The 23,156-nt window shown below is 50.3% G+C and overlaps 2 protein-coding genes and 1 long non-coding RNA gene across 3 annotated transcripts; all 3 read right to left on the bottom strand.

Annotated features, from left to right (window-relative positions):
- Positions 1-4,490: 4,490 nt before the first annotated feature.
- Positions 4,491-6,293, bottom strand: LOC148224699 (uncharacterized). The gene is made up of 2 exons (XR_015801910.1): positions 5,587-6,293; positions 4,491-4,917 (listed from the first exon to the last, which is right to left on the bottom strand). It is a non-coding gene; the product is annotated as an uncharacterized LOC148224699 (long non-coding RNA).
- Positions 6,294-10,211: 3,918 nt separating this feature from the next.
- On the bottom strand, positions 10,212-13,938 carry GAPDH (glyceraldehyde-3-phosphate dehydrogenase). Its single transcript, XM_014884173.2, has 12 exons — positions 13,901-13,938; positions 13,371-13,414; positions 12,717-12,816; positions 12,475-12,581; positions 12,299-12,389; positions 12,019-12,134; positions 11,821-11,902; positions 11,524-11,675; positions 11,344-11,422; positions 11,042-11,125; positions 10,792-10,889; positions 10,212-10,515 (listed from the first exon to the last, which is right to left on the bottom strand). The coding sequence occupies exons 2-12, from the start codon at positions 13,391-13,393 to the stop codon at positions 10,446-10,448; spliced, it is 1,002 nt and encodes a 333-aa protein (XP_014739659.1). The 5' UTR covers positions 13,394-13,414; positions 13,901-13,938; the 3' UTR covers positions 10,212-10,445.
- Positions 13,939-16,416: 2,478 nt separating this feature from the next.
- Positions 16,417-18,197, bottom strand: LOC106857830 (C-type natriuretic peptide 2-like). Its single transcript, XM_014884126.2, has 2 exons — positions 18,099-18,197; positions 16,417-16,729 (listed from the first exon to the last, which is right to left on the bottom strand). The coding sequence occupies exons 1-2, from the start codon at positions 18,195-18,197 to the stop codon at positions 16,457-16,459; spliced, it is 372 nt and encodes a 123-aa protein (XP_014739612.2). The 3' UTR covers positions 16,417-16,456.
- Positions 18,198-23,156: the final 4,959 nt, after the last annotated feature.

Genomic DNA, 23,156 nt, shown 5'->3' with positions numbered 1-23,156 from the left:
TGGCTTGTGACTTGTGAGCCTTCCTCTTCCTGTTTCCTGGCCTCCTCTGCTGCACCAGGGCATCCCCAGTGCACCTTCCTGCCTGCCCTCAATCCCATATCCCACCTCATTGTAGCTACTGTGGGGGATCCTCTGTCCCACCATCTCTTGTACCATTTTCCTGGCTGGCTGCAGTACTTGCTCCTCCAGTGATGGTGACGGGAGGCTGGGACTCAGCTGGGTGTCAGGAGGGAGCAAGCAGCCTCCTGAGAGGCAGTGTGATCACTGAGAAGTGGACACAGCCTGCACATCCAAGGCAGGTGAAGCTCTGGAGAAAAAATGCTTCCCACTAAAGGTGCTGAAGCCAAGAGAAAGTACATGGTAATAGAGTTTTTGGATCATCACTAAGATTAGGTGTGGAAGATAAAAATAGAGGCTGAGAAATGCAAGAGTTTCTCTCTGTAGATGTGGCCTGGGTGGCTCATGCTGCTGGGTGCTTGAGCTGGGAGCACTGTAGCATCCATGCACCCCAGCACAGTGTTTGTGTTTGGGCAGGGTGAGGTGCTCTGCCCATGCCTGCACGATGTGTTAAGGCATGTGTTGGTATTTCAGCAGGGGCTGAGCAGGCTGGTTGGAGCTGGCAGGGAGGTGAGTTCCTGCAAATGGCAGAAGAATTGAGCAGGAAACAGGAAATCAGGGCACAGGTGGAGCACTGCTGGTGCTGGGGAATGGCAGTTCCTAAATCTATGGACTGAGGTTGGGCTGCTGTGGCTGGGCTGTGAATCCTGACTGCCCTCTTCAATTCTTGCAGGAAGTTGGGAAGATGTTCCACAGGAGCAGCAGGGTGCTGGGAAGCAGCAGAAGCCCTGGCTGTGTGTAGGTGTGCAGGTAGATGGGAGGTGTGTGCCTCAATGCCTGCCATGGCCTTCACCTCCATGCCACCTTGTTCAACTGTTTCCATTTCTTAACCTCTTCCCTCTTTTTTCTGTCTAAAAGAGCTAAAGCCAAAGGAAATAATTTACTATTTGTTTTCTACTTTCAAGTGATGATGCCTCACACACAGTAGATCAGGAATCACTTCCTATCCTGCCTGGAGGCTTTCCCATCCATGCAAATCCCCTTTCCTGTAGGCGTGTTTGCAGTGTTTTCTGCCCTTTCTCTCCTGTGAAGAGTTCTGTGAGTGGCTGACAACTTCTGGCTTCCCCCATGCATAATCTGGGGTGTGCATACCTTCACCTTGATACTGCTTAAGGAGCCCACAAGACTGCAGACTACATACCTGGAGAGATTTCAGGCATGAAGCACAGGAGGACTGACATTTCTTCCTTGAGCAGTCATTGCCCAGAGGAGCAGCAAGTGCTGCTAGACACCCGTGTCCCAGGACACATGGTATGGCTGCTGCACTCCATGCTCCCCTTGATGAGATCAGCCTCTTGGAAAAGAAGGAAGATTCTCCCTTGGGCAGGGAGAATTGGGTTGGAGATCACCTAGGGAAATGGGATATCCACAAATCCATGGTCCTTGTAGGCATGCATCCACAAGTGCTGAGGAGCTGGTGGACACCGTAGTGGTCATCTTTGAAAGGTCTGGTGATCAGGAGAGGGGCCTGAGGCCTGGAAGAAATATCATCCATTCTTCAAAGAGGGCATGAAGGAGGACCCAGGAAACCAGTCAGCCTCACCTCAATCCCAACAAGGTGATGCAGCACCTCATTCTAGAGGTTATCTCTAAGCATGTGGAATACAAGAAGGTGAGCAGGAGAGACAGCTTGAATTCACTAAAGGCAAGTTATGCTTGACCAACATGATTGCCCTCTACCAGGAGACAGCTACCTGGATAGATGAAGGCAGAGCAGTGGATATTGTCTACCTCTACTTCAGCAAGGCTTTCAATACTGTCTCTCACAAGATCCTCATAGGCAAACTCAGGAAGTGTGGACTGGATGAGTGGGCAGTGAGGTAGATTGAGAACTGTCTGAACAGCAGATCCCGGAGGGTCATAGTCAGTGGCACAGAGTCTAGCTGAAGGCCTGTTACTAGTGGTGTCCCACAAGGTCCAGTACTAGGCCCATCCTTGTTTAACTTACTCATCAGACTTTGATGAAGGGTAGATGCTTCCTCTTGATGACACCAAGCTGGGAGGAGTGGCCAGTACCCCAGAGGGCTGTGCAGCCTTTCAGAGGGACAGGTTGGAGAGATGGGCAGAGAGGAACCTTCTGAAATTCAGCAAAGGCAAATGCAAGGTTCTGTACCTGGGGAGGACTAACCCCATTCAGCAGCACGGGCTGGGGACTGACCTGCTGGGAAGCAGCTCTTCAGAGAAGGACCTGGGGCTCCTGGTGGACAGGAAGCTCCCCAGGAGCCAGCAGTGTGACCTGGGGTGCATTAGGAAGAGCATTGCCAGCAGAGCGAGGCTCCATTCAGCCCTGGTGAGGTGTATCCAGTTTTGGGCTCCTCAGTCCAAGAGAGATACAGAGCTCCCAGAGCAGGTCTAGCAAAGGGGGATGAAGATCATTAGGTGAGGAAACGCTTCATAAGGAAAGGCTGAGGGAGCTGAGCCTGTTCAGCCTTGAGGAGAGATATCTGAGAGGGAGCTCATCAGTGTCTATAAGTATCTGCGGGCTGAGTGTCAGAGGAAGGAGCCAGGCTCCCCTCTTGGTGGTGCCAAGAAGACATGAGACAATGGGCAAAAACTGAAACATAGGACATTCCACTTGAACAAAGGAAGAACTTCTTTTCTGTGCAGGTGTCTGAGCACTGGAGCAGATGGTCCAGAGAGGCTGTGGAATCTCCATCACTGCAGATATTCCAGAACCACCTGGCAGCAATTCTGTGCCATGTGCTTTGGGATGACCATGCTCAAGGAGAGGAATTGAGACCAGATTACTCCAGTGGTAGTACCTTCCAACCTTACCCATTCTGGAATTCTGACCAGGCATGCTGCATTTCTTGATGAATACTAGCAGATATTCCCACAGAGAGGGTAGGGAGCATTACTTTCCTTGCACCTGACAACATGAGTGTGGGATGGTGCTTACATGCTTCAGAGGGTTCAGGAAACCTAACCACTAAGTAGCCCACATCTTCTTTCCTGTGTGAAGTGAACCTGCACCCTCCCTTCACTCATTCCTGAATCCCATCTCTTTTAGATCATATCACTGAAAGAGTCTGACTTGTCTGTCCAGTCAGTCAAGGTCCTCTTTTTTCCACCCAGCACGCTTCGTTGGAGGCGCTTTGTCACTCATCCCGCATGACTTGTGATTGTGTGAGTTAGCTTTCCCTGTATAAGGATTCCTTGGATGGACCTAAATGTGATGCTGACAGCCTTCACTAGAACACCTTTGGATTCCTGCTAACCTGTTTTATTATTTGATTTATCATGTTTCTTAGACGAGAGTTAGGAGAGGACAAAGCTGCATAGAAAGCTGTTCTTGTTTCTCGGTTTGAGCTTGACTTTCCTAAACCTTTTACCTTTGGCCATACTCTCTATACGTTCATGGTTGTTGTGTCTCAGGTACCTGTGACACAGGGTGTCCCAGAACTCGGACGTGATGATCAAATAGGTCAAGTACTCTGGCTACAAGAAAGAAACCTCCTTTCAAGAGGAGGGGTCAGAATTAATGAATTAGCACATTGGAAATGCACCTGGATTGTGCATGGACAGGCTCCTGAAAACATCTGGCGAGCTGCTGCACATGGTTGATGCTAGGAGTGATGATCAAGCTGGACAAATGTCACAACAGATGGGAAGAGGCAGCCTTTTCAGCTTTAAGATGAGACTGCATCTGGGCAAAGTGCAAGAGAAAATAGATGTCATCAGGGTAGGAAGAAATGTAGTTAACTGATATTTTTAAGGGTCACAGCCATATGGTAAAACTGCTAAATCAGTCTAACCTGTTGGATAAAGGAATAGGTAAGAGCCATTGTGAATTTGGTTCACAAGCTATGTTAAAAGTCACGTTCACTCTAGAGCTGATAGCCAAACATGCTCTGACACACAATTTCATCAAGGCATTGAAGGGTCTTTTATATATTCCTGAATCCCCCCAGAAACATGTTGATTTGTTTTGTAAGTACCTCCCTGCTCTGCCTGACAAGGAAAATTGTATTGTCAGTGGGAGACTTTGGCTTGGGATACCAAAGAATATTCTGTGCCAGGGGGAATTTCTCATCAATTTAGAAGTGATGGCATGTCCAAGTAAGGCAATGATTTTAGATGTCCGTATGACAGATAAAGATTGGATTAAGATTGATGGTTGCCTAAGGACAAAGGATCAACAGAGATGGAGGCAAGTTGAGACATCAGCCAGGACAAAATGTCACAGCTGAGAACTGTGTAGTGTTCTGTAGCTTTTCCTTAGAGTGAAATAAGTGAGCTTGCAGATCATGGAAAGGAAATGTTTCCAGTTTTTCAAAAAGCTGTGATTTAGTAACATAAGATAACTTTCAGTGAGTGAACTTCCTTGAGTAAGTGGCCATGTGACAAAAGTACTTAGAAATAACTAATAGAAATAATAATAAAGCTTGACATTTATTAACAGAAATAATCCTTGTAACAACTACAGCAACTGTGGTTAGGAGAAAAGGAATAGAGGGACAACAGAATAATTCAGCTGTATGAAAAAAGGTCTTCAGTTGCTCATATCACCTCTGAGAAAAATAACAATACTTGAATGTCTAAGGAACTAACATGCTGTTCTAGTTATATTTAAAGAAAAATCAATCCTAACAGTAATATTTTCTTTTTATTGGCTGAAATTGGGAAAATAATCAAAACAAGGCCAAAAAAGAGAAGTACTCACTAGATAAGTCTGTTCCGTATATGGAAAATGAAGAATGTGGTCAGAAGGGAATGATGAAGCACTTTCCAGGCAGCAATAAGGAGGATCCTTGACAGGATTTCCAGCTGATCACTGTTGCAGTTCCAGGCACAGATGACCTGGAGCACATAATGTGTGGAGTGCATGGAGGGCTGTAGGGATGAACAAGCCCCCACACAAAGCCTGAGGCTGCCTGGGGAATTGGAGTGAGCAATGCTGAAAGAAAAGCACGGCACTATGGCTGCATTCCTGCAAACCATGTTTTGCGAAGCACAGTAACCTCCACACTGAGAAAAAAGCGCTGGCTGCTGAAATCCATGGTTTGCTGAGGTCAGTTTTTAAAAGCAGCAGGGAAGATATTTAAAGAAAAGCCAGGGTGGATGGGCAAGCAAATGACGTCAGTGCTTAGTCTGACAGGGCATGGACAAAAGCCAATGAAAAAACAGTGGAGGGGGGAGGAGGGGAGAAGTCATAGATGAATGGAAAAAAATCTGCAGTTTAAGTAATATTTATAGGACAAGGAATTGACAGACAAAACTGATACCATTTTTGATATGTAGAAATGATAGAGACTCTCAAAAGGGCTAAATGGCTCAGTCAAAAGTGCCAAGAGTCATTACAGAATATTTCTGAATAGGGTCAAAAGAAAGGTTCTGTTGCCATACATGTATAGCCATGCATAGATACATCCAAGAGCAAGAAATAGTGACCGACCTTGCCTGAGAGAACAGAAGGGTTGGAAAGACATAGGGAGCAGGGCACATGTGCAGTCATGTGCAGGTTCTCACCCAGAAACTGAAGATGTCTTTAAACATCTTTTATTCACATGTGACATTGCTGTCCTTTGTCCTGCTTTGCATCAGAAATTGGAATAGATGGACCAAAGACTTCTAATCATGATTCCAGGCTGGAAAAAAAATTTTTGAAAGTGAGAAGTTTAGTTACTTTGCTCCTAGAAAGAAAGACAAGTGAGCATTTTTGCACAGTGCCTACAGTCACTTCAGGATGTTGGTCTAGATGGCAGTTTAGTCAGGCTGATAAAGGCATACGGGGATTCTCTGAGGAGATAGGGAAGCTGGAGGCTATGTGAGATTTGGTACTTGGTGTCCAGCACCTAAACCAGTATCCAACCTGGCATCTAAAATACTGGAGATTGCAGAGGTGACAAACCACCTGTTTTTTTCCCCCTGCTGTCCCAGGACTCGGACCAAGGTCAACAAAAGTTTCACACTTGTTTGTTAGAGGTTTGGGCAATGTCAAAAGAGGGCTTTGAGGCCTGCAATGGCAGAGCTGTGTCCCCTACTACATGTGGTATTTCTCACTTAGCAACCTTGAATTTCATCCAGCCTTTTAATAACCCAGTTACTTGGTCACAAGATCCTTCCACACCTTTCCACAGGCTCATTCAGGGCTGAATGTTTTGGGTCATTTTGCATAATCAACACACCTTGGCACCCTGTGCTCCAAATTGTTCTGAAGGTGTTGATTGGTGGGCCAGATGCTGGCTACTCACGGCCCTTAGTTGCCACCAGCCTTGCCTCAAGTTTTCAACTTGGAGAGGGTGGTCTTCCCTATCCTCAGGCAGTTCTTTGAAAGGTTTTGCCAGCCTGTTTTTTCCTGAATTCCATTTCATCACGGGGCTATGGAGGTGAGCAGTGAATAACTTGCAGCACAGTTACCTGTTCATCCATTTCATGCTGGAGACCACCTGGGTCTCACATTGGTTTGCTGCCCTTCATGTGTCACAGACACGTTCTCAAGTCCCGCTGCTTCAGTTTTCAGTGGTGGCTTCATCTCATTGCTGCCAAGGAAAGTCTCCTGTCTAGCAACACCTTAAAGCTCCTCTTATGGCAAAACATCAATTTTACTTTTCATTCATGGACTTAAGCTTCCCTAATCACTCCCACACCATCTTAGGGCTTTTTGGCAGCTTCCTTATCTCCAAGATGCATTTGAAAGAGGTTTTCAGCCTTCCTTTTCTATTTGTCAAGAATCTCCTTTTTTTTTTCCTCTTTCCCTTTAGGTTACTAAGTTTCATTTACTAGTATTTATGAGTTTTTCTTTTATTTTCATTTGACTATTGCTTCTACTTTTTGACAGCTGCCTTTTCAAATCTTACACTGTGAAGTGTAACCCCGCACTACTGTTCCTTCTAAGGAACACCTAATTAACTCCCTCAAGAAGATGATATTTCTGTAGTAAGGTAATATATGGAGGTAAGTCAGCTGTCCTAGAGTAAAAGATTACATTCAGCTCAGAAGAGTAAGAAACAAATGACTTGTTTTTGCAGCATGTACACATTGTGATTGCCCAAAAGTAGGCAGCTTGGTTTTGATGAAATATAAGTACTTCTGAGGCCTGCAGGGGTATTTGCATACCCTAAGTCCTGAACCTGAATTTTGTGAATGGCATCAGTTATGAAGGAGGTTGTAGCATTATCCTTTAAGATGTTTGTGTTTTGTAACTGTATTGTAAGTATTTCAGAGACCTGTATCTCCTCTTCCTTGCCCTGGTCTTGTCAATTGTTTTGCTCAAAGACTTGAGTTACTTCAGAAGTGGATACAGGATGTTTTAAATGCCCAAGACATTTTTTTTTTTACTGTGCTTACAATGTCAACATTGTGTTATGTTTTGGAGTGATTTTTCAATCACATTTTTCACATCTGCTCAAGCTGGTTTTCAGTACGTGGCATCTTCCTTAATGCTGAAGTTTCATGCTGACATCTCAACATGAAGGTGGTCTGAGGACCTTTCTGGGGGAAGCAATGGTTGTGTAGTAGTCTGTGCAAATGCCAAGGAAGTATAAAATAATTTCTCTAACTATTCAAAGCTACTATAAAACCAAAGCTTTCTGTAATACCACTGCTAATTACACTTAGCTGTCTTAAAAAAAGGAGAATAAAACATAGAGCTTACCACCCCTAGAAATGGTTGGCTGCCCATCAGAGAAGCTGTCTCTTGGGTCAGCCAGAGAGCTTTCCCAGGTGCATCTCTCTCCTACAATGGCTCTGCACACTAAGTCCTGGGGCCTGGCCAGCCAAAGAAGGTGGAGTCAACCTTTTAGCCAGGATCAGTGTCTTTCTGTACCTTCCCCTTGCAAGGTGCTCACAAACCAGGATGGATTCTGGCTTGTAGTGGCTGCTCTTGGAGCTGGTTTGTCCCAGCAAAGTGGCACAATCGCTTTTCACTCCCTTGCTGAACGAGAGGCTCTTTATGTCTGCCTGAGTACCTGCCTTGCCTGACCAAGCATTTCTATCTGCTTTCCTCAGAAACGCTGTCAGAACAAACCTAGAGCTCCCCTCTAGGTGGGGGAAAACTCTCCAGAGACAGAAGCAGCTGCCACAGCAGATCTCCCATCTTTATCTCAATGCCATGCACAGTCATGTATGTCAATTTTGCAAACTGATGAAAAAAAAAAAAAATTACATGGGAGTTTTTTTAGGTCAGGGTTGCAGTTCTCAGACAGGCTGGCCCCGGAATTTTTCCATCTGTCTAGAGGGGCCTTGCTGTGGTGCCATCTGCAGGCACAGTGTCTGGATGCAAAACAAGGATTTGGAAGAGGTGTGCATTTTAGGGAGGTTATATTAGAGAGGAAACCAAGCCCTCCAGGCAGTCCAAAAGCTGCAGGACTAGTTTGCCACATTCACTCTCCCTGTTTCCATACAGGCCCAACCGTGTTTTAAAGGCTGTGATTCCTGACTTGCCTTTTCTCAGTACCATACAATTTTTCTAGGAGAGATGAGATTGTAAACCAGTTGAAATAGCATTTTAAAACAGAGTGAGCCTTTATTCAAGACATTCCCAGCAGCTGTTGGTCTGAGAACACATACTCTTCCTCTACCCCAGAGCTGTCTGACTTTGCTCATTCCCAGAACAATTTGATCTCAGGTTGGATAGGCCTCACACTTGTTAAATGACAAGATTTCTTTGCTCTACCAATTTTCAGGTAGCCTTATCTCACTTAGGAAACATAAGGCTTTTTAAGAGAAAAAGCTGGCTTGTAGAAACGTTCCAGCTTTTAACCCAGTTCAAAATATGTTTTAAGTGGGAAAACAGGACATCCATCCTTTCCCCCCTTGAGGTGTTTCCATAGCCTCTCTGCACTTCCAGATTATCAAGTGAGGCACTGACTGGCACACACACAATACACAGGCAGCAGCACACAGCACAGCCATTCAAAGCACCCAGGCACAGCAATCAAGGACAGGATGGGACCAACCAGACTCATTTGTAATTCTTGACAGGTCTCCAGGCTACCCAGCCTCCCCCAGCAGAAACCCAGCTCCATGGGAGGGCTGCCTCCAGTGAGCTCCAGTACCAGGCAGCTCCCACTTGACACCAGAGTTACGTAAAGCTCCAATGATGGGGCCATTTGTGGTGTAATCCAAGTATTTCTGCTGTCCCAGGGCTAACAAGCTGCTCAGAATCCCAGTTCCTATCCAGAGGCAGGTTATTAAACCTCCTTCTCTTTGCAATATAACTTTGAGTCATCGCCCTCTAGTTCAGCAAACATTTAGTTCTTATGCAGCCCAACTGCTGGGGTTAAGCAACTCTGGGAAACCATGTCCAGCATACCTTGATCTTGAGAGTTTAAGTCCTCCAGCTTACCTCCTTGCAGCATCCAAATCAGGATCGAAAGCAGTTGAGGTCCGGACAACAGCTCCAACCGTGCCTGCCAGGGAGAGAACACATCAGCCATGAGATGCTAAATTAAGCTGCTAAAAATGGAAGGCCACGTGATTTTGTGCAGTGCATCACTTATCTGTCCTGGTGTTTACAGGTCATGGAAGGCTCCATCCCTGCCCGGCAGTATTCATGCTTCCAGGACTAATGCAGGGAGGCAGAGGGCTGACACTCACCTTGCAGAGATTTGCTGCTCAGCAGCTTAACTGCAACTGCCCCTCCTTACGCGCAGAGTTAAGCCAGAATTAAGACTGGCAACCACCATGCTGTCAATGGCCTCCGACACGTTCCTAGGCAGCCATTTCCTCTGGGGCAAAGCCAATTCAATTTAAAAGGTAAAAGCAAGCGAAATACCCTCCTTGTAACACCAGAAGTATCTGCCTTGTCCCTCACTGAGGCAGGGGAAGGAGAATTTGTTTCTTCTGCCCCTTTATCAAACCAAATGCAAGAGTCATCTGCTCAGCACTTTTACTCTGCATATGCACATCAGACAAGCAAATCCAGGTGGAGCCACATCCTACCGTGCAGGAGTCTGGCTGTAGACTGCACCACACTTAGTTTTGGCTCACAGCCGGAAGTTTGGGCTCTCCCATGTGGAACAAGCAGCTCAGCAGGCTGCACTCCCCAGCTCCTCACCGCAGCTGGCAGAGACTGTGCCATAAGCACTTGCAGCTGCTCATTACGTACAAGCAACCTTCCTCCCATCCACCCCCTGACAGACAGACAAGGCTTTTCAGATGGTGATCACTTTTATTGATGTAAGGTGGTACACAAACAGATCAGTTTCTATCAGCCTCTCCACCTCCCCCAGGTTCGGGGAGAAGTTGGAGGAGTGGGGGAGACAAGGGAACAGAACTGGCCTCTCACTGCAGGATGCAGAGCTAAGCGGTGGTGAACAAGGGCAGGGGCTCCAACAAAGGAGAGTCCTGCTTCCCTAGGCAGCAGGGGGGGCTGTGTGCTTAGCTTACTCCTTGGATGCCATATGGACCATCAAGTCCACAACACGGTTGCTGTATCCATATTCATTATCATACCTGGGGACAGAAAACAAAGCACTGTCAGGGCTGACCCATTTCTTGCACCCCTTCTTCCATGCTTCCTGCTCCTCTGCCCCATCCCACACAACTGAACTCCCATCTACCCTCCAGGGGAAAGGAGGCAGCTATAGTAATTTCAGGTAAGAAGCAAATCTCATTCCACAGTGAGACTGGAGGTCTGTGCATCCACCTGGATCACCAGTGGTAACCAAGAGGAACCCAAGTCTGTAACTTGTCTGTGCCAATCTCCCAGGCCCCCACGGCTGCACCTACCAGGAAACCAGCTTGACAAAATGGTCGTTCAGTGCAATGCCAGCACCCGCATCAAAGGTCGAGGAATGGCTGTCACCATTGAAATCACAGGAAACAACCTGAAACACACAAGAAATTTTAACACATATGGTCACCCACAGTCTGTACTCCAAGTGCCCAAACCAGGATCCTGGAGAAGCTTCTGCAAAGTCTTTTAGAAAAATAAGGCAAGTGACAATAACCACAGGCCAAGAGAGCAGATGTTCCTTACCTGGTCCTCTGTGTATGCCAGGATACCCTTCAGGGGCCCATCAGCAGCAGCCTTCACTACCCTCTTGATGTCATCATACTTGGCCTGAGGAGAGACGAACAAAGATGCTTAGATCCCAATTCACACAAAATGTCCACCGGGGACAGGAGAGGAAGAAGACACACATGCACCGAGCAAGTGCTCTCTTCACAAAGATTACATCTTCAGGACAAGATGGATGCAGAGAGGGCAATTCCAGGTGCAATACAGAGCTTAGAGGAAGCACATCTGGAAGCTGTTAGGACCTCATCCACAACACTTACTGGTTTTTCCAGACGGCAGGTCAGGTCCACAACAGAGACATTAGGGGTTGGCACACGGAAAGCCATTCCAGTAAGTTTCCTGTGAGAGATTTGAGTCAGCAAGGAACAGCATCTCGCACTCCTCTGCCAGCCTAGGAATGTTCTGACTCCTCCTGACACCTGAGAAGGGGCAACACTCACCCATTGAGCTCAGGAATGACTTTTCCCACAGCCTTAGCAGCTCCAGTAGACGCTGGAATAATGTTTTGAGCAGCACCTCTGCCATCTCTCCAGAGCTTTCCAGAGGGCCCATCCACTGTCTTCTGTGTGGCTGTGATGGCATGGACAGTGGTCTGAAGAAAGAGCACGGGAGTAAGAGCACAGCCAATACTCTTTAGAAGGAGTATCCCAGGTGACACAGGGAATACAGATGCTTTCCCTCTCACACGAGGGGATCTGTGGTAGGTCACCCTCCTCAGCACCAAGCCGCAGACCTACCATGAGACCCTCCACGATGCCAAAGTTGTCATGGATGACCTTGGCCAAGGGTGCCAGGCAGTTAGTAGTGCAGGAAGCATTGCTGAGGTAGAGAGATAAACGCACATCAGCCAGAGCCAACACTTCCACTGAGGTGAAGTGAGACCCCTGGCAGCTGGTGAGAGCTCCAGGCCAGAAAGCACGTTTCTCTCTCCTTACCTGACAATTTTCAGAGACTTGTCATACTTCTCATGGTTGACACCCATCACGAACATGGGAGCATCAGCAGAGGGGGCAGAGATGATCACACGCTTGGCACCACCCTTCAGGTGAGCCTGAAGAGAGAGAGAGATTACATAACTCAGGGTGTTTCCAAGCTTGCTTCTTCATATCTCTTCTCATTCGCAGCCCCATCTTGAGCAGCTCTGTATATGCTGACATGCCCTACAGGCAAAAGCGGCACTATCCCTCCTCTCCTGTGCCTCTGTGGCATACTCACCCCAGCCTTCTCCATGGTGGTGAAGACACCAGTGGACTCCACAACATATTCAGCACCAGCATCTGCCCACTTGATGTTGCTGGGGTCACGCCTACGGAGGGACAAAATTTTAAGAGCTGCTCCATAAAACACCTGCTTTCAGTCTCCAGAGGGGCAATAGGGAAAAAGATACTTACTCCTGGAAGATGGTGATAGCATTCCCATTAATCACAAGTTTCCCATTCTCAGCCTTGACAGTGCCCCGGAAGTGGCCATGAGTAGAGTCATATTTGAACATATAAACCTAATAAAGAAAGTGGGAGTGGAAGGTCAGGCACCCAGGCTGCCATCATCCTCTAACACTCTGGGAAGTTACTAGAACAGATCCAGAGGAGCCCTACTCTGAAAGGCCCAGAGGGGGCACTGCAAAGCAACTCACCATGTAGTTCAAATCAATGAAGGGATCGTTGATAGCCACCACTTGGACTTTGCCAGAGAGGACAGCAGCCCGGGTGACCAGGCGGCCGATGCGGCCAAATCTGGAGAGATAAAGGCATGGGGTGAGGAGGCACAAGAGGGAATCAGCCCAGCTGGGCATGAGAGGCAGTACTTGGCAGCCTTCCCTCGGGATCATCCGCTACTCCCTGCCCGGTGGGTGGGATGGAGCCTTGCAGCTCGTCCAAAGGCCAAGGCACCCCGGTTAAAGATTAAGAGCGACCCCCACCCCGGAAAGGTCAATCGCTAAATTTACAGAGAGCCCCGGGGATCCGGTTACTCCTCGGCCCGGCACGAGAAGGTCACATCCCTGGGGCCGCCATCGACACACGATCCACCTGGAGACCTTTTGGTGGGGGGCTGCAGGGATCCCCGGGAATGGGGAGGGAAACTGGGGCAGCCGGGCAACGGTAGCCCTTTCCGGAGTGAGTCACCCCGAATCCGAAGAGAAATGAGTCAGCAGCACTGCTCTGCCCCAGGGGCGCTGGCGGAGCGGGACCGGCAGGATTCAACCTCTCCCTCCCCCCAAATCTTGCCCCGCGCCCTTGAGGCGACCTTGTCCTCCCTGCCCCCAATCTCCGCCAGCCCCAGCACTCACCCATTGACTCCGACTTTCACCATCTTTGCCGCTTCGGGATGTTCCTGCGGGCAGAAACCACCGGTAGGGGCATTAGGGGAACCGGCAACAACCGCCCCCGCACCCACCGCCGTTAACGTTTTGCCCGCGCCGAGGGACGAAGGGGGGCGGGCAATGGGGGGAGGGGGTTCGCGGAGAGCAGGCTAGGGGGGGCGCGCGGTCTGGGCTGGCCCCACCCCCCCGGGCAATCACTCCCCCGCCCCGGGCGATTAACCCGCCTCGCCCCCCCGCGACAATTATTCGCCCCCTCCTCCGGCGACCATCCTCCCCTCAGACCCCTATCCCTCCTCACCTCACTGCCCCCCTCACGCCGCCCCCGCCATTTTGCGCCGCACCGCCTTTGTGCCCGTGGGCCCCGCCGCCACGCGGCCCCGCTCCGCCCGGGGGCTGCCGCACCCCCTGCCGGTGGGCGGCGTGTGTGTGTGGGGAGAGGGCTCTCACACGCCCACCGCCTCTCTCTCCCCCCGCATCTCCCCCGCCCCGCCCGTTACCTGCTGCCTCCGAACCGCCCGGCGCTCAGTGAGGAGGTGGCGCAGCGCCTCTCCGCCGCCCTTTATAGCCGCGTGAGGGTAGGGCGGGGGCCCGCCCCGCCGCGTCGCCGTCGAATGGCAGCGCGGGGGCCGGACAGGGCTACGTGCGCCCGTGTTGCGGGTGCGGCAGACGAAGACCCCCCCTGTTTCCCCCGCCCCACCGCCCCCTGTTAACAAAGGCCCCGCGCCGGGAATGGAGGGTCCGTAGCGATCACTCTCTCGTCGAGCCACCCCGAGGGGGTTGGTGGTGCTGGTGGCGGTGGTAAAAGATGCACCGGCCCTTGCGGGGAGGTGTCCCCAGGGCGGGGATGGGCGGCTGCGCCCCTGCCCGAGGAGGCGGGGAGGGGCCCCCGGGTGATAGCCGGTCAGGGGCTGCTCCCGCCGGGCTCGCTGCCGCTCCGGAGGATGGTGTGCGCTGCTTTCATCTGGTGACAAAGGGCAGGTGGCCGCCCGCCCCGGTCGCAGCCTGTGCCCCTTTGAATGGAGTAGTATCCAGTATCCGAAGGGACCTACAGGGAAGCCGGAAAGGGACTCTTCGTCAGGAGCTGTAGTGATTTATCAAGGAGTAATGGGTACAGATTGAAAGGGGGGAAATTTAGGATGGGTATTAGGAAGAAGCTCTTTACTGTGAGGGTGATGAGGCACAGTACACGTTGCCCAGGGAGGCTGTGGATGCCCCAACCATGGCAGTGTTCCAAGCCAGGTTGAATAAGGCCTTGAGCAACTTGCTCTAGTGGGAGGCGTCCGTGCACGTGGCAAGGGGGTTGGAACTGGATAATCTTTAAGGTCTATTCCAACCCCTTAACTTTCTATGATTCTATGGTTGCAAGGGTAAAGAGACTGCAGGGATGCTGGGGTCATCCCAAGGGAGCAGCGGGCCTCCAGGCATCCCCCATTCCCCCCGGGACGGGAGGCACTAGCTGGGAGTACTCCCTCCTCCAGGCTGGGGACCCCCCCTTCTCTGGGTGGGTTTATCCAGACGTGTCTGAAAGGGGCCCCTGGCCGGGCCCTGCCTCAGCAGGCCGCGGGCGGCAGCGTGAGCACCATCTTAATGAGGCACTGCGGCACTGCTGCCGCTGCCCGCGGGACGTGACGGCGGAAATCCTGCTCGTCTGCCGCCTCGGCCCGCCTTCCCTGGCTGCCTGCGAGGAGGAAGCGCTCCTGGCATGGCCGCTGCCCGGCTCCCCGCCCCCCATGCTCACCGAGCCCTGCCGCCTCCATCCCCCGGCTCCGTGCGGGGCAGGTGCGGCGGTACAAACCCGCTTTAGGTACAACGCCCAAAGCACGCACAAATCCCAAATCTCCCATCCCGGAGGAAGGTGTGGGAACAGTGGGGATGCAAATTGTACTGACAGAGAGGGTGGGGGTGGTGGGAGCTGGAATGTCCCTCTGGCTGCTCGGGTGAGCAGAGCTTTGAGGATAAGGGAGGGGTTGGGCAGGCTCGCGGAACCATGCAGGTACTGGGATGGGGGACCAGAGAGGGGTCATGCAGCTCAAACGTAACCCTACTCTCCTTATACCACTGCTATTCCCGGTGCTGCTGAGGGGCTGGTGGCTAAGTTTAGACCCAGCTGAGGTTACAACCTTTTCTTAAAGGCCAGGACATGGTGATGGCTCGCGGGGCACAGCAGCAGGGCTACGAACTCGTGCCAGGGTCGGTGGTGCCCCAGCCGCAGCCCACCGAGGCAGGCTTTCGGGGGGAAGCTTCAGCGCAAACCGGAGGCCCCAGTGTTTGCTGTTGCGGGGGCAGAGTGCGGCCGGGGTGAGCCAGCGCGGCCCTTGTGCCCCCTGCCCGGTCGATACCTCACCCGCGTCGGCCCCCCCCGGCCGCACCGCGCCGCAGCCGTGCGTGCCGCACGCCCCACGCGGAATGGCGGCGGCGGCGGCAGGGCCCGGCACGGCCCCGCGCGTGGGGCCGGGGCCGCCGGGCTGGCTCTGTCACCTCCCGCCCGCCTCGCGGCCGGGGGCAGCCACCGCCGAGCGCGGACGCGGCAGATTAGGACAGCTTGTTTAATGAACGAGTCCTCAGGCATAGGGAGTAGGGAGGGGGCTGCTGGTGGAGCGGGGCTTCAGCGGCCACGGGGAGCAGCTGCGGAGCCGGACAGCTCCTTCTCGTACCGCCGCGCCGCTTCCTCACTGCCGCAGCCTCCCTTTTTCGGGGCGGGAGCTTCAGAGCTTCGTGCTGCGGTGCGCCGTGCTGGTTGCCGAGCCAGTGACGGTTCCCGAGCCGTACAGGTTCCCGAGGCTGGGTGCCCTCCGGCTGCAGAGAAGCGGGCCTGGTGAGCCGCCCAGCGGCGTCCCGCCCGCCTGCTTTCGCCCCGGCCGGGCCCCAGCCGGCAGCACGGGGCGTCCCCAGTCCCGGCCTTTGACCCGGCGGCTGGCAGGCGGTGGCCCCACATCCTGCCCCGCTGCCCCATCCCCTCGCTGTCTGTGCGCTCAACTCTGCCCTGAACTTCTTCCCTACCCACGTGCTCGAGCCCACACTCTTGGCCCTCTCACCTCGGAGACCCTCCAAAGCTAACACCCCAAACCACTGAAGGTCCCGATTCGGTCAAGTTTCAGCCCGAAGCAACCCCTGGGCATGGCCTTCCAGGCCCAATCTCCAGGCAGTGCCCACTTGCGACTGGCGAGGTTCTTGCGCCAGAGGGATGGACGGGCAGCTCTAGCCACAGATGGGAGGAAGGGGAGAGTGGAGGAGAGCAGCTGAGGATCAAAGCTGGACCCCTCCTTCGTGTCCGCTTCAGTCAGCGTGGGCTCGGGCTCCAGAGGCAGCAATTGTGAAAGGAGCATCTGGGATAAATGGAGGAGAGCAGGGTGATGCCTGTGCTTCTGTCGATAAGCCTTGTACCCCCTGGTTCCCCACTGCCCATTCCCTCCTGAGGGCTCAGGCAGGACATTAAAGTGATGCCTGCTCATAGCACTCACTGTGACTGTGACATTGCATCCAGACATGGGGAAGGGCTTGACCAGCAGCTCCCACTGTCTGAAATGACTTTGCTGTACAAAACAGCAGGAAGACAGCTGCTGTGAGCTGTGCCTGCAGGCAGATTGCCCTGCTCTTGTAAAACCATACACACATCCTGCTCTGCCCCAGATTTGGAAGGGAACTCTTCAGTCCTTGCTCCTTTTGTGGATGCTGAGCACCTCTATGTGCTCAGGCTGCTGTGTACCTTTCATTTTTCCAGAGAGCTGCTGGGAAGGATGGTCCTGCCTCAAATATCTGCTGAAAAAAATGAGGGAGAGGCAGGAGCAAAGCAGGTGTGAGGAAAGGGGACTCCCCATCTGCTGGAAATCTTCTAGGTTAGCTGTACTGCCTGTACATTCTCAACACTGCTGGGAGACAAGGGTTGGGGGCTGTGTTGGGTGCAATGGAGGCATGGCATTGCTGCCCAGAGAAGCACCCTATGGGAGCTGTTCCACATCTGTCTCTCACATGGATGCTGAGCTAAGGCTGAGGATGCCTTTGTGCAGCTCTTTGTGGTAGCAAGTTAACTGAAGTGGACACAGGCATCCTCAGCGAGGAGTGAAAGTGGTGAGTCATAGCAGGATCAGTCTTGTGATTTTAGTTCATGTCCTCACTATTTCCCTGTGGCTTTCCCAGGGTGATGTAAAGGCAAGGTGCTGGGGCTCAGGTTAGGGTTTGGGTAAGAGGGAGCTGGCTAGATTTGAAATCCAAAAATATTATTGCTGTAATTGCTGAGGATAAAAGATTTCCTCAGGCGACGAAGCCCTTAGCTGGCATCCTGACATTGCTCTTGGCCTTAAAAAGGTCTTTAAGGGGGTAGTACTGAGCTTAGGAGCAAAACTCCTGGCCTAATAGGATGCATCTCCCCTCTGAAACATCAGAACCAGGCACTGAACATTATGACTGTAATATCAGGTGGCTGCTGACACAGAGTGGGCTTAGGAAGGACTAGGCTCTTCACCGTTAAAAGCTTTTTGCAGAGCACTAAAAGGCTTTTATCTGTTTCCTGACTTGAAAAGCTGGTGCTCCTTAAGGGCTAGAGCTGAGGCTGTTGAAGGGGAGAGTGCAACAAGGATAGACAGCAGCCTCCTTGCAGTTGGAATTTGGAACCACCTCTCATTGGAGGTTCAAACACAACCTCCCCTCCTCCTTCCCTCCTGAAATCAAACTCAGCTCTCTCCCACTCCCTCCTACCTGTAGCCTCTGTCCTGGTAAAGACACAGCCTGAACGCTGGCAGAGAGCAGAACCAAGAAGAGGAAAAATGAGCAAGGCCATGACTGAAGCCCCAGCATTTTCTTCTTAGCCCAGGGCTGGTGGGAGGCAAGGCAGGACTCGCAGCATCCGTGTTGAATGTGGTCCCTAGCCCCTCTCTGCCTTTATAGCTTTGGTTCTGGCAGGCGACTGGCCCCAGTTCCCTGCTGAACCACCCCCTGGAGCTCCTTAACCTTTCAGCCCTTTTGTCCAGGGTGATATATTTCAGGGTGAGCTCAGCAAGACCCCTTCCTCTAAAGAAAAAGGACACAAAGGTGTTTACTGAGTGTCTGGGAAGACAAATGTGAGTTGAGCTGCTGCTGGCCAGGACCTGGAGGTGTCTGTCAAGGTCAGGGACAGGGTGACACTTTGAAACATGTCCTAAAAGGAGGATATTGAAGGCTGCATTGTGTAGGAGTATTGAACATAGTCCTCATAGGCAGAGTGCTGTTAATGCTATTTCTCTAATCAGTGTGAGCATGAACTACAGCTGTTAGAGGTAGGCACACTGCTGGCTGCGCAGAGCAGACACGAATTCAGCTCTGTGACAACATAGGCTTTTGTTTTTAATATTTATATCTTGGTGAGACAGTTGGGCAGGGAATGAAGAGCTCCTGCTGCAGAAGGTGGGTGAATTCCAGTACTATACAGAATTTGTAGCAGTGACAGGAGCATGGGTCTAGTACTATTGGGCATATAATTTGTGGTCTGTCTGTCCCAAGTCACCATCTGGAGGACTGGGCTGAGTTTCCAGAGGAACCGTCACAGAAAAGAGCTTGTCGAGACTCAGCTTGCACTTTCTCAAGCTCGGGCACACAATGGGAGCAGGATAGCAAGGAGCAGATTCCTACCTCCTAAATCTTCTGGCCATTAGTTCCCCCCACTTTGTTTACCCCTTCCATTTTACTGTAGTTTCTCACCAGCTGAACAAGGCAATGAGGTCACTGTCTGGAGATCAGGGTGCAGAAGTCAGCCTGGGTGTGAAGACAGAAACTAATCAGGAAAGTTTGTCAGGGGAGAGGAATGGGGAGACTGTACCCCAGTACAGGATTAGCAGTGGGTGTGCTGGGAGAGTTTAACAATACCCTGAACTTCCCTTTGTTCACTACTGTTGCATAAAACAGTCGGGTCAGAACTTGACAGGATGTGTTCTGCTGCCTCCTTTTGTTTATTTTTTTCAAAGAAAGAAGAAAATTAGAAAAAAGTCTTCTCCATAGATAACAAAAATCAAAGTTCAGATATTTGCTCTCTCTTTCCCTCCTTCCCTCCCTTTCTTCCTTCCAGGCATTTTGCACTTGCAGAGGCAGGTTTGTGAGTCCATTTCTTCTCTGCCCAAGGAGACAGAAAGTTTTATGAACATTTTGCATTCAGTCCTTGAGAAATCAGTATGTGCCTTCAGTCCAGAGCACTGATGATGGAAGCAGTGCTTTGCACAGCTGTGAACATCCAGTTTTGTTGGCTAGAGCTGATGGCTGCAACCCACGGCTGGTGCTGTGTCCAGATCAATGTGATTCTCTAGTGATCTGTTTGGCATTCCTGTCACCCGGGGCCAGCATGTGGAGGTGCTCCCGAGGCCCCTCCGAGACATTTTGTGGGAAACATGATTTACTTTCATACCAACCTTTGAATCTACAAAGCACAGGGGACTGCTGTACAGTCACAGGACACGCACCCCACTGAATGGAGTGGCATTCAGATGGAGTGCCAGGGCACAAACGGGGTATGGGATGTGTGCGCACAGCCAACCCCTGCTTGTGCTGGATGCACTAATGTGAGGAGCCACGTGGTGTGAAAGTTTCAGGGGGATGCAAAAGAAAGGAAGGACAGGAAGTAAGCACATGTTCATGCTGCATGCAAGGTGTCCCAGAGGATGCAGTTCTGTACTCCCCAGTCACATGTGGCCATCCAGAAAGAGCTGAGTCAGTGTGCTCGAGAAGTCTTGCTGCCGGCAGGAGCAGCTCCGCTGGAACACACCGGCTACATGAGTCAGAGCCAGTTCTTTCCTGAGTGAAAAGCAAGTGCAAAAGCAACAATGCTTTCCTTTTGATTATGAAATGTAGCAGCAGTTTGATCTGGCATCCCTTGAATGGGGTGGCCCCCATACTGCAAGAAGAATGCCAGAAATGTATTTGCAACTGCTCCAAAATTCCAGTCCACTTGCACAAAGACTGAGCCCTGCAGGGGTAGTCAGGCTCTGAGAACTCAAATGCCAAGTGCTCTTCTTGGGTTCAGCAAGAGCTGAGGATGGCAAGAGGGAAAGAGCCATCACTCTCCTATATCAAGCAAGAAACTTCAGAGACTGCAGAAAATTTGCAAATTTTCTTGTAAGTTCTTGCAAATCCACCAAAGCCTGAATAAAATGCAGGTGCTCAGTGACTCAGGTGCCATGATGTTGATACTTCTCCATGTCCCAGATCCTTGCTGTGACTGCAGTAGAACTGAATAGTTACTCTGACATGTCCTGGCAATGACAGTGAAGTGAAAAAGGCTTTGGCAGACAAGTCCTCGATTGCCCTAGTTTTCTCAGACTCAAATAGGTTATTGTCCTTTTTTCCTCTCTGATGCTAACAAGTTTTCTTTATAAAAACCCTTCCCCCTTGTTTGCTGGGGCACTGACTCGAGAGCTTGCAAGACCAGAAAGGTGGTCTCCTGCTGAATCACAATCAGCCTTCTACAAAAAGTTGCTTATGTAGGAAAGGAGCAGGACAACTGGAGACTGGGAGATCTGGGAACTGAGCAAAGTACCCTGAGGGAACACCTCTTGGCCCAAGGTGATAAAAAGGGATGATGGTTGCTGCAGGCTCTAGAAGTGTACAATATTCACATTTTTCCACTGGTACCATTTGTAGGAGTTCAGAGCAACGATGGTCAGGAGTCCCTAGAGAATGGAAACACCATTGATTTTGGCACTAAGTAATCCCAGTGCCTCAGGAGCAAGGGAGTGGGATTATTCCTTCAGCAGTGATTTATGGTCATTGTGGCAGCCACCAAATAACGTTTGTGAGGAACAGAAGGGCAGCAAGTACCTAATTAAGGCTGTAGCCACTGTGTAACTGCCCAAACCCCTCTTGGGTTTTGTCTCATCTTTCTTCAGGACTTCCTTTGTCCTTGACACAGGATTGCTAATTCTTCCTGTATCAGGAGAGGACAGTGAGGAGGATGCTCCACCTGAACAACCTTCAGAAAGGGACCAATCAGAGCTCTCACTCACTGACTTCTCACTCCCACTTGCCCAGGCAGCACAGGGTTTGAGACTGAGCAAAGAACAGACTGCAAAGCAGTGAAGGAGCCAGCGTCAGTTCAGTCACTGATTACCAAACCATCCTTCCAGAAAGGTGACTGTGTGCATCTCCTGAAGGAAAAAGTTCAACCACTTTTAGTGGAAAACTATGGCCTGAAGGTGAGCCAATGCTTAAGAGTTTTACGGCTACCTCACTTCCTCTATCCACCCATACACATCTCCCCTGCTGCAGCATTGGCAACATATTATCTCACATCTACAAGATTTATTGCTTGTAAAACCTTGAGCCTGGGCAGACATCCATATATGCTGTCCTTTTCTTTTTTTATTCCCATCTGTGAGTGTCATACCCTGTAGGTGGTGACGGAATCATGTATGGTGTGCATGACTGTTGTATTTACCATCAGTGCTGTAGCTGCTACCTTTGCCTCCTGGAGCCTTCACTGAATATTTTATCAGAAAGGAAGGGAGAGGGACAATATTGCTGTAGCTTTCTGATCTTTGTATTTCACCTGATTATCCTGTGGTTAGCAGCGTGCTCTGGAGTTGGAGCACATCTATACTGGTATTTGGCTATTAGGCTGGTGGCAAGTGGGCAGGTATTTTCACTGAGTTGAGGGACTCAAGTGGGGTGTTTATAAATACACCTGTCACCCTGTCATTCCCCCCTCTACTTGTTTCTGGAAGCATTTAACATGATTATGTCCATTCAGGTATCAGCATGAAAAACCATAGGCACTTCTTAATGACTACATTTTTAGTAGGGATCAAAATAAGCAACAGCAGCTACTTCTGCAGCCAGAGCAGAAGGGAGCTGAGCAGCATGCTCTACTTGCTGGGTAAACCCGGATGACCACAACTGCAAGAAGGTGGTAGAGCCTCAGAGATTGCAGATTAGCAGGAACCAGTGGAGAGGACCACCCTTCCCATTCCTGCCCAGCTAGTGACTAGTCTGCTTTCTAGGCAGGTGACGAGGTAAGAGGAAATAATTCTGTAGTAAGAGCTCTGGGACAAATGCCAACTTGCCTCTAGACAGAAGGTTAAAGGTTTTTTTATGTGATTAGCACAAAATCTAATATAGGGCACTTCATGTTCACAGGGCAATTTAAGGAGTGCCAGGACTGACTTGAAAACTGATGTGGCATTTGTGAAAGGAAAAAAACTTAAGTGCCAGTTTTACTTGAAACATAAATGGATTTGCAGCAAATACATTCCAGAAAACAGTAAGACAATCAAGGGTATAAGTATACTTAGTAATGTATCAAATTAGTATTATTAACAAGTTACTTCTAAAGTTTTAGTGGTGGATTGGTTTTGGGTCTTTTAGCTTTTAAAAGATGTATTTTTTCCTATGGACTATTGTTTATTGAAGTGCTCTAGTCTAAGTTAGCCTTTCTATATTTCTCCACTTCACTCCCTGAACATGTCTTCGATGAGATATGCACAAGAAAAAGAAGCAAGTACCTTCCCCTCAAAACCCTGCTTGACTATACAGGACAAGAGCTCCAAAAACGATGAAATATAAAAGGGCCTGAACACAGTACAACTGCATTGGTCCTGTGTTAAAAGGTGAATAGTGTAGTATAAAGCACATACAAAATGTGAAAGGGATGAACGTTTTGTACCCTGTGGGTAGTTAGACTCTTAGAAAGACTTTCTCCCAAAGGTAATTTTAATAAGAGCAGCTAATTCTCATCTACAAAGCCAGGGCAAAACAGTCCAAGTGGCAACTATGTTCATCATCACTGCCTTTATTTGT

This window comes from Sturnus vulgaris, chromosome 2 (genome assembly GCF_052056855.1).
Source record: "Sturnus vulgaris isolate bStuVul1 chromosome 2, bStuVul1.hap1, whole genome shotgun sequence".
In the NCBI taxonomy this organism is placed as follows: domain Eukaryota; kingdom Metazoa; phylum Chordata; class Aves; order Passeriformes; family Sturnidae; genus Sturnus; species Sturnus vulgaris.
This window is presented reverse-complemented; position numbering and strand designations above follow the sequence as displayed.